The sequence below is a fragment of the Rattus norvegicus genome, chromosome 17 (assembly GCF_036323735.1).
Source record: "Rattus norvegicus strain BN/NHsdMcwi chromosome 17, GRCr8, whole genome shotgun sequence".
Classification (NCBI taxonomy): Eukaryota; Metazoa; Chordata; class Mammalia; order Rodentia; family Muridae; genus Rattus; species Rattus norvegicus.
The window spans coordinates 35,265,725-35,281,520 of NC_086035.1; the positions used below are offsets into that span (position 1 = coordinate 35,265,725).

Here is a 15,796-nt window from a genome sequence, read left to right on the forward strand (position 1 = left end):
TGTTGCGAAAGGGGTGCAATGTGCTTGAAAGAGGATGGGCAATGTGACAGAAGCAGCAGCAGGAGGTGACCGTGGACAGACCCAGTCTAGCTGGGAGACACCAGCATAAGGAGTTTCCACTGTTCTCTAGACCAATAAGAATCTCTGACAATTTCTTGGTGCATTACCTCCCAACAGGTGCTATGCCGTCATCATTCTGAGAGCCCAAACTTGCTCTATAGCTTCATGGTTTCTTGTGTGCCATTGCCATTACAAAGGCTTTTGGGTTTTTTTTTTGGGGGGGGGGGGCTGTTGTTCCTGGGTGCAGTGGACCAGGGAAGTCAAAGTTTTCTGGCCAACCAGTCTGACCCAGATGATGAACTACAGGTTCACTGAGAGATCTCGTCTCCTAACACAAGATGGAGAGTTAAAGCAAACATCCCACAAGTTCTGGTACACAGACACAAAAGGGAGAGGGAGAGGGAGAGGGAGAGGGAGAGGGAGAGGGAGAGGGAGAGGGAGAGGGAGAGGGAGAGGGAGAGGGAGAGGGAGAGGGAGAGGGAGAGGGAGAGAGAGGCACAACTTGATTTATTGTAAGGAATCAACTTAATGTTCTCAAGCAGCCTCCTGATCTCTATCAGTGGAGCTTGCTGTGCTTAAAGAGAAGCAGATTAGAATCGCAGAAAATACCCTGACACAGTGTTCATAGACTCAGTGCTGACTCAGCTCCTCTTTACTTCAGTTCCAGGGAAAGCACTGATGGAGGAGGGCGGTTGGACCAGATTGAAGTGCTGTGCAAAAGGCAGAGTGCATGTTCCTCGTCAGCTTTGTGGAAATACATGCTGGTTTACTGATTTGTGCTTTAAGTCCATAGGGTATATGTATCCCTAAGGGTCCATGTGGCGAAAGTTTTTCCTGATCCTAACATCCTAATAAGGGACAGCTTATCTGGATTCTGGCAGACGGAGCTTTGGGTCATAAGGAGGTACAGTACCTTGGATAAAGCCTGGTTCTCCTTAGGAGGAGGAGACAGCACACAGGCACACTGTTTCTTTCTATGCAGTGCTTTCAATCCCAGTTGCTACACAGCAAGACCCTGTCTTCACAAATAAGCAACAAATTCATGGCTTGTTTCCATCCTGGTTCCCTTTGGTATATCATGTATATGTGTGTCTGGCTGGATATATATCTATGTGCCATATATGTGCCTACTGCCCATGGAAGCCTGAAGAGGGTAAGGGCAATCTGAGACCTCTGCAAGAGTAAAGTGCTCTTAACCACCGAGCCCTCCCTCTGTTCCCCAGACATTCATTATTAATACTTGTGTGTGATTTTTTTTCTTGACTATTCCACAGGAAATACCTTGGGGTACAGGGATAATGTTGCTGGGATTTCTCTTGCCTTTCTTCTGCTTCCCAGACCTTGCAATCTCAGTCACATGAGTTCAGATGACACAGAGTAGTACAGATAGTAGGCAGAACATTTATAACATTATAGCAAGAGGCATCCTCAGGTGTGAGGGTACTGGCCCACTGCAAAGGACAGCTTTGTTAGTGGTAACATAGAGAATAGTCAGAGACTATGGGCCTCCATGCAGAAGGTTTTCACAGAGATCTCTGGTCCGACTAGGTTTATGGGTCCTGGAGAAAGGAGGACTCAGGCAGGTGTTGTTCTGCCTCTGTTTCAGGCCAGGCTTAGCCAGCAGGAGACATACTAGCCAGCGAGGGGTGCAAATGGGCTTCTGGTGGCGATTTTCTGAGAGTATATCTCTTCCCCAAGAGATGGTGTTACAGCTCTTATGACAGAAGCTCTCAGATGACGGGGTAATTCTTGCACACCTTTAATTCTGAACACGACCCTTAAATACAATTTTTTGGATGGGCCAGACCTCATATACATATTTGGGGGCGTGGTCCTGTTTCTATAACTGATCTGTCTTGAGCCTATGTAACCTGTGGTCACGTCCTCACCTGTGGAGGAGGGGCTAGGGTTAGGGTTAGGGTTAGGGTTAGGGTTAGGGTTAGGGTTATTGCTCTATGTGACTTGGTCGTTCTCAAACCTCTCGACAGGGGTTTGTGGGGGGCTGTGGCTAGTGACATCCTGAACTGGGAGACTGGGAATGCTCCTGCTGTCCCTTTTAGGGTCCTCAGGGATTTGACCTGTCTTGTCCAGGAATCAGGGTACCTTTCACAACTTGCCACCCGATAAGACATTGTATTGACGTATATTTTAAGTTGAATATGTGTTTATGCCTGTGTCTGTAGGTGTGTTTACAGAGGACTGGAGTTTGGACTGTGCATGCTCTACCACTAAGTAACACCCTACTTCCTTATCTAGAAGAGAGCGTTCCTGGGTAAATTTATCTGTTTGAGTGATTGGCAGGTCCAATTGGATTGACTCTTTGGTTTTGAGACAGAGTTTCACTAGGTAGCTCTGGCAGTGCTAGCACTGACTGTGTAGACCAGGACGGCTTCAAACTCACAGGCATCTACCTGCCTCTACCTATATGGGATTAAAGGCATGCAGGAATACACCAGACCTGGACTTTAGCCCTTGGAGGCAAGAAGATCCAAGGTGAAGACCAGCCAGTCTTATAGAGTATGAACTCCTCCCCCCAGGGGAGGTGGCAGTTATTAATTTTCTTCTGTTTTTCAATTTTCCTAGATTTTTAATGTAAAAATGTGTTACATTTGTAACAGAGAAATTACTTAACTGTTAGGGGGCCTTTCCACTGTTACATGCACTAATTGTCTGATTGATGTGTCTTTTATTTTCCTTAACAGTGTAGCAGATTTAACCACAGTGATCTACAAATCCACTATGAATAGGACAATCCTCTTTAGAATTATTTTGATTAAAGAAATCAAGCAATCAATGTATTCACTACGATAATGAATAGATTAACTATTGCATTCCTCCAGCTGTATTTTTAAATCACAGTTTTCATAACGATTCACACTGTGTTGCCCAGACTGGCTTGGACTTGAGATCCCAGCCTCCCAAGTGCTGGTACTCTAGGGCAGCGCCGTCAGACTGGGGCCCAGATAATATAAGAGTAATGTTAGAGCAAAAGAACTGGCCTGCAATATCCATGGACTGCTTTATAGGAAGCATAGCTTTGTATTTTAACACACTGAGGTATGCTTGCCCAAAATAAATCTCTGAGTTTCTTATATATTGTTTTAAAAGAAAGAAATTGTCTATGATGATTTTTAAGGGAAGAAATGTCTTAAGTGGATTTATCATACCCAGTTTTCTTAGTTTTACTGAATTATGAATTAATCCTAGGTTAGACTTTTGTGTTTAGCATTGCAATGTTTTAGAAGGGACCAGCATGACTTTAGGGTCATTTAAAGATGGCTGACTTTGAATTCGTAAACTGTGGCCTCCACTTGTATTTTACTTGAACATTTCTTCTGGTAGTTTAATTAGAAAATGTTTTATTTATCATCCAAGATTGAATATTCCATGGTGTGAAAACTTTTGCAGCCAACTGAACAGAGCTGGTATTTTTTTATTTTATATTTGAAAAGAGGCAGTAGACCATTGGGAGGGCTAAGCCAAGGTAGGAACAAGAGAGGGTAGTGGGATAGTAGATAGCATGCATCTGAACACACAGATGTCATAACGCAGCCTGTCATCATGTATGGTTAGTACATGCTAGTGAAAACAAAAACTCCATCCTTCCTTGTACTGCCATGAACAGTGATACACTTGCCCTTCCAGATAGCCAACTCCTCTGAACCGTACACACACCACCACACTCCCCTACTGCACCTAAGTTATTCTACCTCAGAACTGAGACTGAAACCAAGCATAGAGTTTCCACCGTCCACTGGAGTTTCTGTCCTTATTTCATTTGCAAGTCAGGGATCTCTCCTGAAATATTTGACCAGTAGGAACACAGCCACTGCCAAAGCAGCAGGACTTCTGTTTAGAGGTGTCGGAAGGACTTGCATTGCCAGGAGCTTTTCTGTAGAGCACTTAGTACAATCGGGGCACCAGTGTGCCCATTTCTGAAATGCAGAGAGCATCACTGTCCGATGGGCTGATCCTGGAATGTATCTGATGTTAAATGAGTCTTTGTTTAACCTCAGCATTTCCATAACTTGTAACTGATGTAGCTAAGTTACTAGACCAAAGTGCGTGCTTTGCCTAAAGTGTAAAATAGATGTTACCCAAGGTATTAAATTGGATAATCAGACAAGAGATAAACGATGTAAATATTTTAATATAAATCTTTAGCTTGTGCCTTTGCATTAGATTCCTTAATTATTTATGTAATGTTTAATAGAAGCCAATCGAGCTGTCTCAGCTAAATGCTGAATGTAACTGGCTTTCCCTTTACCCATTAAACTGAACAGTTATTGATTTGTTTATGGTGTGTTTCATTGCCTTGATCTTTTCAAAACTACGGAAAGGAAAATTACAAGAGGATTATTCTTTCTTAGAAGTATTATCTGTTGTGTCATATAGAGTGTTTGAATAAAAACACGTTTTTCTGTTAGGCTTGTTATTTTATTTGTGAAATTAGCTGATGATTTTTGTTCAGCCACGTGGTTTTTTTAATATACATAGATTTATGCAACCATTGGCATAGTCGGGATGCTAGAACTTACTTTTGATTTCATTTTTAAGGTAACATTTTTAGTCTCTGAGACTTTAAAATTGATTTTTGACTATTCTTCTAGTTTTTCTCAGACCCACCACCGCATTTCCCTACCTCTATCCTACTTTAGATTTCTTAAGAGAGCAGAGAAGTAACTTGAACATATTGTAAACACTGATGGTATGGGGTGAAAATGAATGTCTCTCTGTGTGTGTGTGTGTGTGTGTGTGTGTGTGTGTGTGTGTGTGTGCGTGCGCACACGCGCATGCATGCATCTTCAGCTTTTAGCCTTTGGCATTAGTATGGAGATGTGTATTTTTATCTTTATAATGTACAGTGTGGTCTCCGCCCTGACACTGAAATGCAGGAAGATGAAGAAGATGTGCCGAGGTCTTCGAGTGTTTCTGTAGAAGCTAATTAGAACAGACATTTTTCCACAACCTATTTTAGCGCAAATTCTGAAAACATTAACTCTTTGTAGTGTAAAATCCAACATCCTGTTTCAATGAAGCTATAGTTCATATATAAATTAGAATCCATTCACAATATCCAGTCCTTTCCATTTGGGACACTGAGACTGGGGATTGCCCCTGTTCACTTTCTGATGCTATTATGGTGATTGATTGCTCACTTGCTGAGAGGAAATGTGGGCTCTGCTGATTGACTCAATGCTGCTCTGATGGTATTAATGAAGCCATGGATGAAATATGTTCCAGGTTCTCTTCTATGGGGGTGCGCATGACTTTGCCAGTGTTGAAGGTGACTCCGGAATGGCTTCATTTAGCACTGGGGCACTGCTCTTTTGTATATTCTCTTGCAATTGTCACAGTGCTCACTGGAAAGAATCATGTAAACAGGTTGCATGGCCACTTGTTTTTATGATCAAATATATTGTAACTTTGCCTTTAAACATTTTGATACTTGATTGGGATATAATTTAGAGATCAAGGAAATAGAGAAATAAAATGCTATTTGCATTTATAGCCTTTGGGTATGAGAATATGTGGTATAATTGCAGGGTAGGAAAAAGTGTGCCTGGAATCTGTACGATGTCCTCTGACATGGCAATAGAGCCATCAGCCACCTAAAAGCGAGAAAAGGCAAATATGTAAATTGCTACAGAAAGGAACATTGGAAGATTCTGCAAAATAAAATTTGCTAACAGCAGTCACAGACTGTGTGCTTCTATGTATATGGAATGCCTGGAGTCCTCAGAGTCATAGACCCAAAGGACAAAGGTGTTTCCCAGAGCCCAGGGAGAAGGAAATGCAGGGTTGATCTTCAATGTGCTCAGCTTTAGTTTTAGAGGCGATAGATGGCATGTGACAGTTGTATGACTTTGTGGCTATACTTGATGACACTGAACTGTATGCATAATGAAAATGACTAATGTAAATATCACCACAGTAAAACAACAGGTTCATTTCTGCTCTACTCACAATAGCTAGGTTATAGAAACAGCATAGATGTGTATCAGCTGATGAATAGATAATAAAATGTGGCATTTATACACAGTGGAATTTTATTCAGCTGTAAAGGAAAATGAAATTATTGAACTTGCAAGGAAGTGGATGGAAATGAGGTAAGAGTGTGGCGATGCAGACACAGAAGGATGCACGCCATGCTTTCTCATACATATCTAGCCTTACACCTTTCTTTAGAGATTTATTTCATTTGTAATGGTATATCTAGGTGTGTTCCATGCACACAAGTGCACATGCAGGGCAGTTCAGAACAGGGAACTGGACCTGAACTTAGATCCCGTGGGAAAGAAATATGCGCTCTTAACTGCTGAGCCATCTTTCCAGCTCGTGTCTTATTTGCACACTCATACATGAGTGTGTGGTATAGATATTCAAACCAGGCACCCACTGGTGACTGCAGGGTAACAAAAATCAATAGATTGCCTGTTAAGTTTGAACCTTTTGCATTCAGCATATTGCTTTTCCTTGATATTTTAAGTTCAGAAATAAATAATAAACATGGATATAATTTCCATTGTCTAAGAAGACAGCCCCATATAACAGCACGAGACAGAAACACTGGCTTATTGATCTGGTTAGCCATTCTTCACTCCCACCTTGTCAAATAGTTGCCTTCTTATTGTGATCAGCCTTGGCATATCAACTCTTAAATTATAAATGAACTCATGTTGAAATAGTATTTTTACATTGTTTGCTACCCGAGCTCTTCAAAGCACAAAGGCATTCATATATGTATGCTCTGTGTGTGTGTGTGTGTGTGTGTGTGTGTGTGTGTGTGTGTAACTATACCCCTCATATTTCTGTGCCTCTGTGTAAACTCTTCCCCAGCTACACAGAGAACTACACCAGAACAAAATTCTCCATTGGTCTTTGGTAAATTCAAGCTGTATGCACTGGACTGAAAGTTCCATTGGTGAACTGAGGCCCCATGTCTGGGCTATGAGTTTCCCTCAGCATTGAGCCTCAGCACAATGAATGGGCTGCAGATTCCTTCCATTGGGTTGTATGTTATGGTTAAGATCTGAACCTCTAGGGGCAGATTTGCAATCTTGGGTTTAAATTTTGTACACATTCATGTATACTTTCTCTCATTCCAAAAATTAAAGCAAGCTGATGCCTGTGGATCTGCTTTTGTCAAACTGATTCAATACTAATCAAATTACATCTCCCACTGAATGTAGATATTTTCTTTTTTAATTTCATTATTATGCAAGCATGCTTCTAAACATCACATTCTATTAATATATGCTGTCCATATATGTGTTTGTGATATATTCATAAAATATGTGTGTCCATAAAATAGCTATTTGGAAATGCAAACTGTGTATATGTTGGTATTAGATTGTGTGTGCGTGTGTGTGTGTGTGTGTGTGTGTGTGTGTGTGCGCATGCGTGTGTAGATCAGAGCAGATCTGTAGAGACTTAGCTGCTGCTTTCCACAGTCTGATTTTCAAGGACTTGAACTAAGATCTGAGGTTGTCAGTGTCGGAGCCAGCACAGTTACCATCTCGGCAGCGTATGCTCTATATTTCAGTCTCTAAGGATCATTAGTGTCATAGGAACCTTGTTGGCATACGTAGACAAGAGCAGAGGTAACCCCTATCCTCGTGTAGCTTTCAGTCTTGGATTTCTTGCATCCCTTCCAGACAGAACTATCAGACCACCTCGATAGCACTGGGGTCTGAATGCTGAGAGACCGGAATGAAGGAAGTGTTTGAAAAGGGAAGAAACACAGGTTGTCCTTCATCAAGAGCACCAAAGGCGGTTCGGGGGAACTAGAAGAAAAACAGAAAATGCGGTTGCACTAATCTGTGTTGTTGGGGACTCTTGTGAAGTGGCCGAACACAGGCATTGTTAAGAATCTTTTTGGAATGTCCTGTGGCTCACAAATGACCTTGGTATTACCGTGTATCTGAGGATGGCCTTGGACTTAGAACCTCTGGCCTCCGCCTCTGGAATGCTGAATTATAGGCCTGAACCATCTCGCCTGGTTTTATGTGGTGTTGGGGCTGGAACCCAGGGCTTCGTGTGTTGTAGGCAAGCTCTTCCGTCAGTGTGGTGCTTCCCCAGTTCATGAAACACCGGCTTTAATGGAGGGGCGTCTGTCTGTTTTGATTTTGTGCCCCAGTGCCTAACATCCCAAATCTGTGAAGTGTGTAGCATCAAACAGAGAAGCTTATTTGGGAAGGGAAGATGAAACAAGCCGCCACCTTTCTACTGCCTTTCTGATGACTCTTCTCTAATATGGCACATGTTCTAGGACCAAGTCATGCCCAGAGCTGTGCCCTCCTCATAGCCATGTGCTTTTAGGAAATGCATTTCTTCTGTCCTGGTGGAACAGCCTTAGATCCCATTGTAGGGCTCTATGTGTTGTATTTTCCCTTTATGTGTAGTGGTCTCACTGTTGAAGCATATCTGATTATTTACTGCCTTTTAACACGAGCCCAGTGGCTCTGTGAAGGGGTGTTATTCCCATCCCCATTCCACAGATGCGGAATTCCAGAAACAGAAACTGCGAAAGTAACTACATTTTCCAACCGTATGTGTGTTCCAATACTTTTCTTCTCACCACAGTAGATGTGTCCAAGAATAGCTAAACCTTTGAGGAAAAAAGATCTTAAGGATCTTTCTCTCAAACATTGGGTATCTAGGTCTTCTGGTATGGAGAAGCCAGAAAGGTGGGAATCATAGCTGAGGACCAACATTTTCACTGCAGAGCAAGTAAGTTGTGGTCCCAAAGACCATGGCGCTGCATCTGGCTAATTCGTTACCTCATTAGAAACTCCAGCTCTTGGCAGTCTGTCCCCAGCCAGGCGTGTGAACTTCCTAATTCCTAGGAGAGACCCCGCACAGCAAGGGTAGCTGTGACTAGTTTTGTTTGGTAATATGCACTTTGTGGTGAAAGGGACTTAGCTACACTTCCACTCAGAAGGTGGCTCATTGGAGTTCACTCTCTGCTTGTGCTTTGGCGAGATCGCTAATGTTCAGCCAGGGGAAGGAAATAGGTAGCAAGGAGCAGGACTGGTGTGTGTGCGACGGAGTTGAGAGTGACTGAAAGGCCACTTCGAGGCGTTAGCTGTTTGTTTGACCCCATGAGATCCTTCAGAACATTGTTGTAAGGATGAACCGAGGTGTGGGAGGAAGGATGAAGAGAAAAGGGTGAGGAAGGGGGACTGTGTATGCTGCAAATGTAGAGAAAGCAAACCTGAGGGAAACAAATTATGCAAGCCTGGTTTAAACCTCTTCTAAGACTAGAAAGGAAACCGGGAAGAATGAAAACCCTGAAAGGTGCCCCACTGTTCTCTCCTGGGAGAAGCAGCCCCCACTGCACATGCTGGTGAAGAGCGGCACAGACTCCCTTCGTCTCTTTCACTTCATCCTTCCTGTCCACCTCTTCCTGGCTTTTGAACTCTGCCTGCCTTTTACTCTCAGCATACAGCAGGAGGCTGGCTCTCTTTCCTACCTGGCCATGTGACTTTCCCATTGTAAATACTTGAAACTTATTATCAGTAACTAAACTGAATTTAAAAAACAAAAACTTTTTTAAAGGAAAGAAAGAACTCTGGATACTCTTTATCTTCGGTATTCAAAACGTACACTTTGAACTTCAATATGAAATTTTTCTGTATTCAAGTAGACAAAGTCATGAGATCTCACCAAGTAAATACAAAACTTCTTTGTAAGAAAGGAATGCTAGTTAATTTTGAAGCCCTCAAAAATACCTTTTCTTTGGCTCTATCTGATTTCACTTTTTTTTTTTCTTGACTGTGCAAGAGACAGTGAAGAGTAAGTAATCCTCCCTGGAAGCCTCTGACAGTTACACGAGACACCCACTGTCACCTTGGAACAGGGCCCACAGAAGCTGCCTTAAGTGTCATGAGGAGCAGGCCATTTTTTGAGTGTTTCTTCCCCAGCCCTTACATGTGTAGTTCTGAAGGAAAGCGCTGCCTCAGCTTTGTTAAAATGATGATTGTGTCTCCTGTCGTCTCTCAGGAAATGGCAAAAATCCTCAACCACCCCAGAGTCTACGCTTTTCTCCACATCCCGGTGCAGTCTGCCTCTGACAGTGTGCTCATGGACATGAAGAGAGAGTACTGCGTGGCCGACTTCAAAAGAGTTGTGGATTTTCTCAAGGAGAAGTAAGTCTGCTGTCACTTGGGGAAATAGCCCTTTTGTTCCTCCTTCCTGAGGTGTATGGTGGAGGAGCACTTAGGCTCTTCACAGTCAAGGTCCCTGGCAGAGGGCGAGGCTCCGGAAGCTCTCAGAGCCTCTAGTTTCCTTGGGGCCCTTGATGTGGTTCCGTCTCCCCTTCCATGAGTGCACAGTGTTCTGGTGATTTGTGTAAGCTTGCCCGCCTTCCTGAGGCAGTCCCAATTGTGATTATTTTCATACCTGACCTGTTCCTAACAACTGCCTTCCCTTCTGTACCCTTTACATCTCCTTTCATGTGGCCTTTGTAAGTTGTGAGCTGGCTTTAACATGGAGGAAGGGACCAAGTCTGTCACCGCAGAGTGGATCAGTTTCCCCTGACTAGGGTTTTCACAGCTTCTGGAATGCCTTTGCTCGTACACACTGCTCCCTATAGTTAACTTGCAGTTGACAGCGAGGCAGGAAGATTCTATTTTCTCCAGTTCACATTGCTGTTGACCAAAATTAAGGCATATTTACACAATCGCAGACATGAATGATAATTTTGTTTCCACAGAAAAACACTTGCAGTCCATAATTATGTCCTTCAGAATCTCTCTTCCAAACATGAAATGCATTCTGTGATTAGACCAGGCAGGAAACAGAGGTGGGGCCACGGTCACCTAGACCCTCCTCAAATCTAGGGCACCACCATCACCTCTGGGAATGTGTCATTTCTCTTGGCACATTTGTGCTGTGGTCCTCTCTACTGCCTATAATTGATGTTTTACCCCCACTGCTGTTGTTTCCATTTCGTTATTTGTAATTATGTGCTCTTGCGCCATGCCACTGTCCTACATGGGTATGATTGCTTTATACAAATTGTAAGCAATTATTTTTTCCATCGTTAATTGCTCACTAATTTCTATGGCATACACTCTTTCCCATCTTCTCCCTTTTCCTCTTCCCATCTTTCTTAACATGTCTTTCAATTTTTTTCCACCTCTAGGCAGGCCTTGATTATTCTAATCACCGAGAATAAAGACATTTAGGGTACATTCAAACAAATATGGCTAATTATTCAAATAATCACATCAGGAATAGGAAGTATATTTATTCCAGGATTGCATAATTGTAGCATTAAGCGTATGCAGCCTTCAAAGTAACACAGAATCATCGAAAAGCCTTTCTATCTCCTATACTCCTAGACCTTGAGTAGATCTGGCCCAAGATAAAGAACGTGGGTTTTTATGCCATTTGCTTTTGTAGGTAAACTTGTCTCATGTAGTAAAATCCTTACAAACACTGTGATACTGGAGAAGATTTCCCAAATACCAAGCTAATTATAATTCCTGTGAAATTTCCTACATTTCACGTTGCAGTGGCAAAAAAAAAGAGTATGCATATTTTGTGCACATTATATGCTATTTTGCTAGTATAGGCAAACATCCTCTGTACAGAATAGACCGGAATCCCCTTCATGTACTTTTTGTGGGCTCCTCTGCTGGAATGAGACTAAGGCCTCAACACCTCTGCTCTACCTGGGCTGTGCAAGTAGTGACCCCGTTGTTTGTGGGAATTACTCTGGTAACCAAACTGGGCAACAGTGCCCTAGCAAGTTCTGGCCTTTTGTGTTGCTCTGAAGACAGATCTGTTGAATGTGTTTCATCTTGAAGATTTTCAGTAGCCTCCATGAGCTGTATAAAGGTCAGATATGAGTCCCATTAAGACGTTAGAAAGTCATTCTTTGCCATTTTTCACAAAATAAATTCTGAGACTTTCCCTTGTAGTCTCAGGTATCTGTGGCATTTACGTACTTTCCTAAGGCTAATCTGACTAGCTAGAGATCTTAAAACCAAGAGCTCTAATAGGGTCCTTTAGTGTTTCCAGCATCATAGACCCCAGAGATCCTTGGCAAATCTAGGTACTAAGGATGCCTGGAGAATATACTCCATCCACACATGTGCTTAATTTCATAATCTCAGTTTCTATGGGAGTATGAAGTATGGTGGTAGCCAGTCTGCAACTACAAGTGAGTTTAAATTTGACTAAGCATTGTCCCCATACAGCAAGGACAGAAGTAAACCTGTATAGTTGAAGTTCTCAGTTAGGTAATAGGTAGAGTACAGTGGGAAACTGAGTCAAAGCCAGCGTGAGTACTGAGAAAACCTCGGGTACTCTACAAAATCATTCTCACTGAATGAAACACTCCTTGCATGGTCTTAGAAAATTCATCAGAACCATAAGACTAGGGCGAAGTAGCCCATCTCCGTTCATGAAGGCAACACATAGGAGCTCTGTTCTCTCGTGAAGACAACTTGTCAAACCCCTTTAAGGAACCTCATCCATCTAGTAAATAATATTGTTATTATGGGCAGTTGGAAATAGATGGAATATTATACTGGTTGCTAGTCTTACCCCACTAAAAACTGCATATCTTTATGCAAGATAAGTTTACACATATTTTAGGAATACTGAAGTCCCCAAGTTACTCTGAGACTGACAATATTATTTTGTCTGGTATTTATTAATGTTCAGTGTGGCACTGTCATTCTTAGAAAGGTTCACACATTCTGATTTGTGTCCTGCTGTTGATCACTAAATCATCCTGATAGAAACTGGTGTGCTTGGTGTATTTTTAACTTTTTCTTGCTTTCTTTCCCTTATTTTTTATTGATTAAGTATTATTTGACAACTCCAGGCATGTAGATTTGTGTGTTTCGTCCCCTGTAGATCTCATTTCCCCTAACATCTTTGGAGGCTTTTGTAATGAGTCTTTAAGGACTGGACGACACCTACTTCTTCATTCAACCTTGTGAGCCTCTCAGATCTTTGTGTTGTGAATGAGGGAATGAGGCATTTCCCAATCTGTCTCCTCATGAAGCTGGCCTTTACCACAACCTCTAGCATTAAGTTTGGAATACACCAATATAACGAGTTTACCAGAAACAGGCTTTGAAGCTACAAGTGCAAAGGGCTTTATTGGGCCCTGTTTCTCACACAGTGGAGGTGAACTCTTTTTAATTAATTTTCTTTTACAGTTGAAAATGGCCTACATTTTAGCTGGGAGCAATCTAAGTTTACCTGAGAGCCAGCTCTTGGCGTATTCATTATTCTCCTCAGTTGTTTGAAAGTTGGCCGCTATTATCGTAACAGCAGCTGCACTGAAGATAACTGGGTAGGCTTGGCACATGTTGAGGCATATGGGAATTTATTAAATCATGCAGCCTTTGCAAAAAAAAAAAAAAAAAAACCCAGTGTCTAAATTACTTAACATGCTCATTTAAAACAGCTGGCCACAAGCAGAGAGTCCTATGACTTGAAGTCTATTCAGATGTATGAACCCAGCAGACACTTTGATTTAAGTGAATTGATTGTTTCTTGAAACACAGAGTGGACCTTGTAGGAATATGGAAGAGAACTGTTGAACAAAGCAATAAACACAACTTTTTAGAAAGTTTGTTTTCGTATTTTAGTAAGAACACCTACATTTCACTTCATAGTATATTCCTGAGATTTTAAAAATATAAGTCATTACTTTTTTTTCCCTGTGCAATTTTGTATTTTCCCCAATTTGAGGAAGTTTGGGTTTCTTGTTCTTGTTGATGGTGGTGGTGGTGGTGGTGGTGGTGATGATGGTGGTGATGATGGTGGTGGTGGTGGTGGTGGTGGTGGTGGTGGTGATGATGGTGGTGGTGGTGATAATGATGATGGTGGTGGTGATGATGATATTTCACTATGTTATGTAACTGTTAATAGGATTCTTTGACTTTGGGGCCTGTTATAAAGAATGCCAGGTGTATTTTTTCTCCATTCCAGACTCTTAGAAAGAATCATGCTAACCCATCCACATTCTGGATTATCTTTCTTTCCTATCATTAGGGTGGGTTACCCAAGTGTTCATTACTAGAACACGGTAGAAAAAAAAGGATGAAGCATTTAAATTTGTGTGTGGTTTTTTTTTTCCATCTTGTTTCATCTAGTGTTGTTCCTAATGGCTTAGAAATAAAAGTGGTGGTTGCTTATAGTAACTTATGCCTATAATCTCAGTGTGTGTGAGGGCGATTGCCACAGTTTCAAGACCAGCCTAGATTCCAGAATGAGACCCTATCTCAAAAGCAGGAGGGAAATAAACTAACCTGAATAAGAAAGAATAAAAGACCAGCTTAGCAAGGATTCAATGGTTATGTTGTCTCCCGGTGCGTTTCCAGATGTAGGGGTGCTCTCGGAAGAAGCTCCCCTGATATCATGTCTTCAGAAGTGCTCTCTGGCTTTCCTGGATTATGCTGTTTCTGATGTCTCTCACTAGGCTACTATTTTGTTGTCCCAACATCTTGTTTGCTAGCTTATATTTGTCATTTTGCTGTACAAAATGGTGTTCTCCCTTCTTTTTGTTGTCTTGTTAAAAATTTTTAGCACACTAAATATTTTATTGGAACAAGTATCAGTAGAAAAACGCGTTGACTTTTTTTTTTTTTTTTTTGCAGTGTGTGCTCCATTCACAATTGGAGAAATGCATGCTGGGTAAATTTTTGTGTCCTGTGTTTTAATACCATAAGATGTTGTAAACACAAGCTCAGTTCATTTGTAAATAAATGAGTGTGTTGTCTATTGATTTGGCTTCTCAGTTCCTTCTAGTCTGCTTAAGAGAAATTGTCACACCATTCCTGTCACTTTATAGTTTTACGATTGCATTATCTTCTCAGACAACAAAAGGGTGTCACCTCTGAACGTTGGTACATTTTTCCTGCCTCAGGACTATGCCCCTGAAGTACAGCTGTGAGCCTAGATCTGTGAAGTAGGGTGTGTGTAATAAGTGTCTCTTCTTTGTCAGTGCTTCTGAAGTCCAGTTGCATGTTGTCTCATGATTGCACCAAAGCTTAGCCCTGTGGACAATGCAAATGTGTTTAGTCTACATTGTTTCAGGTGAGAATGAAGGGGGTGGGAGTGATTACATTTTTTGAAATCTGCAATTATTAACTTATGAGGTATAAGATGAGACTCTCATTTCTGCTTGTGATTTTTATTCTTGTTCCAATATTAATTAAACAAAGCAAATGTAAGAAAGAGCAATCCCAATGATAATCTGATAACATTAAAACCAATATCTGAACACTTTTCAGAACACACTTGTATGTCAAGAACCTTGCATGTATTAACATTTTAATCTTCAAGGACAAAGCTAGTCCAAGTTCATGCAGTTAGCAACAGGATTCCATGCAAAGTCAGACTGTAAGATCTCTCAGCAATGCTCTTGACTAATGTGATGTGCTGTGCACCTGGTCTACAGTGTGCTGTGCACCTGGTCTGCAGTGTGCTGTGCACCTGGTCTGCAGTGTGCTGTGCACCTGGTCTGCAGTGTGCTGTGCACCTGGTCTGCAGTGTGCTGTGCACCTGGTCTGCAGTGTGCTGTGCACCTGGTCTGCAGTGTGCTGTGCACCTGGTCTGCAGTGTGCTGTGCACCTGGTCTGCAGTGTGCTCTGCTGCCGGGCAATGGAAACCACAGCATGGGCTCAGCAGATAGTGAGGAGACAAAATGTGCACTGTTCACTTCGACTGAAGGCAGTAAAGGCACGTGTGGATATAAAATTTAGCT

At 42.0% G+C, this 15,796-nt stretch overlaps 1 protein-coding gene across 9 annotated transcripts in view; it reads left to right on the forward strand.

Moving 5' to 3' along the window:
• Cdkal1 (CDK5 regulatory subunit associated protein 1-like 1) overlaps window positions 1-15,796 on the forward strand; it is a 552,607-nt gene that overhangs the window by 338,504 nt on the left and 198,307 nt on the right. For 7 of the 9 annotated variants that reach the window (XM_063276598.1, XM_063276594.1, XM_063276597.1 and 4 more), the window contains 1 exon segment: window positions 10,066-10,211. In XM_063276598.1, coding sequence (XP_063132668.1) covers window positions 10,066-10,211 — 146 coding nt within the window. 9 annotated transcript variants of the gene reach the window in all.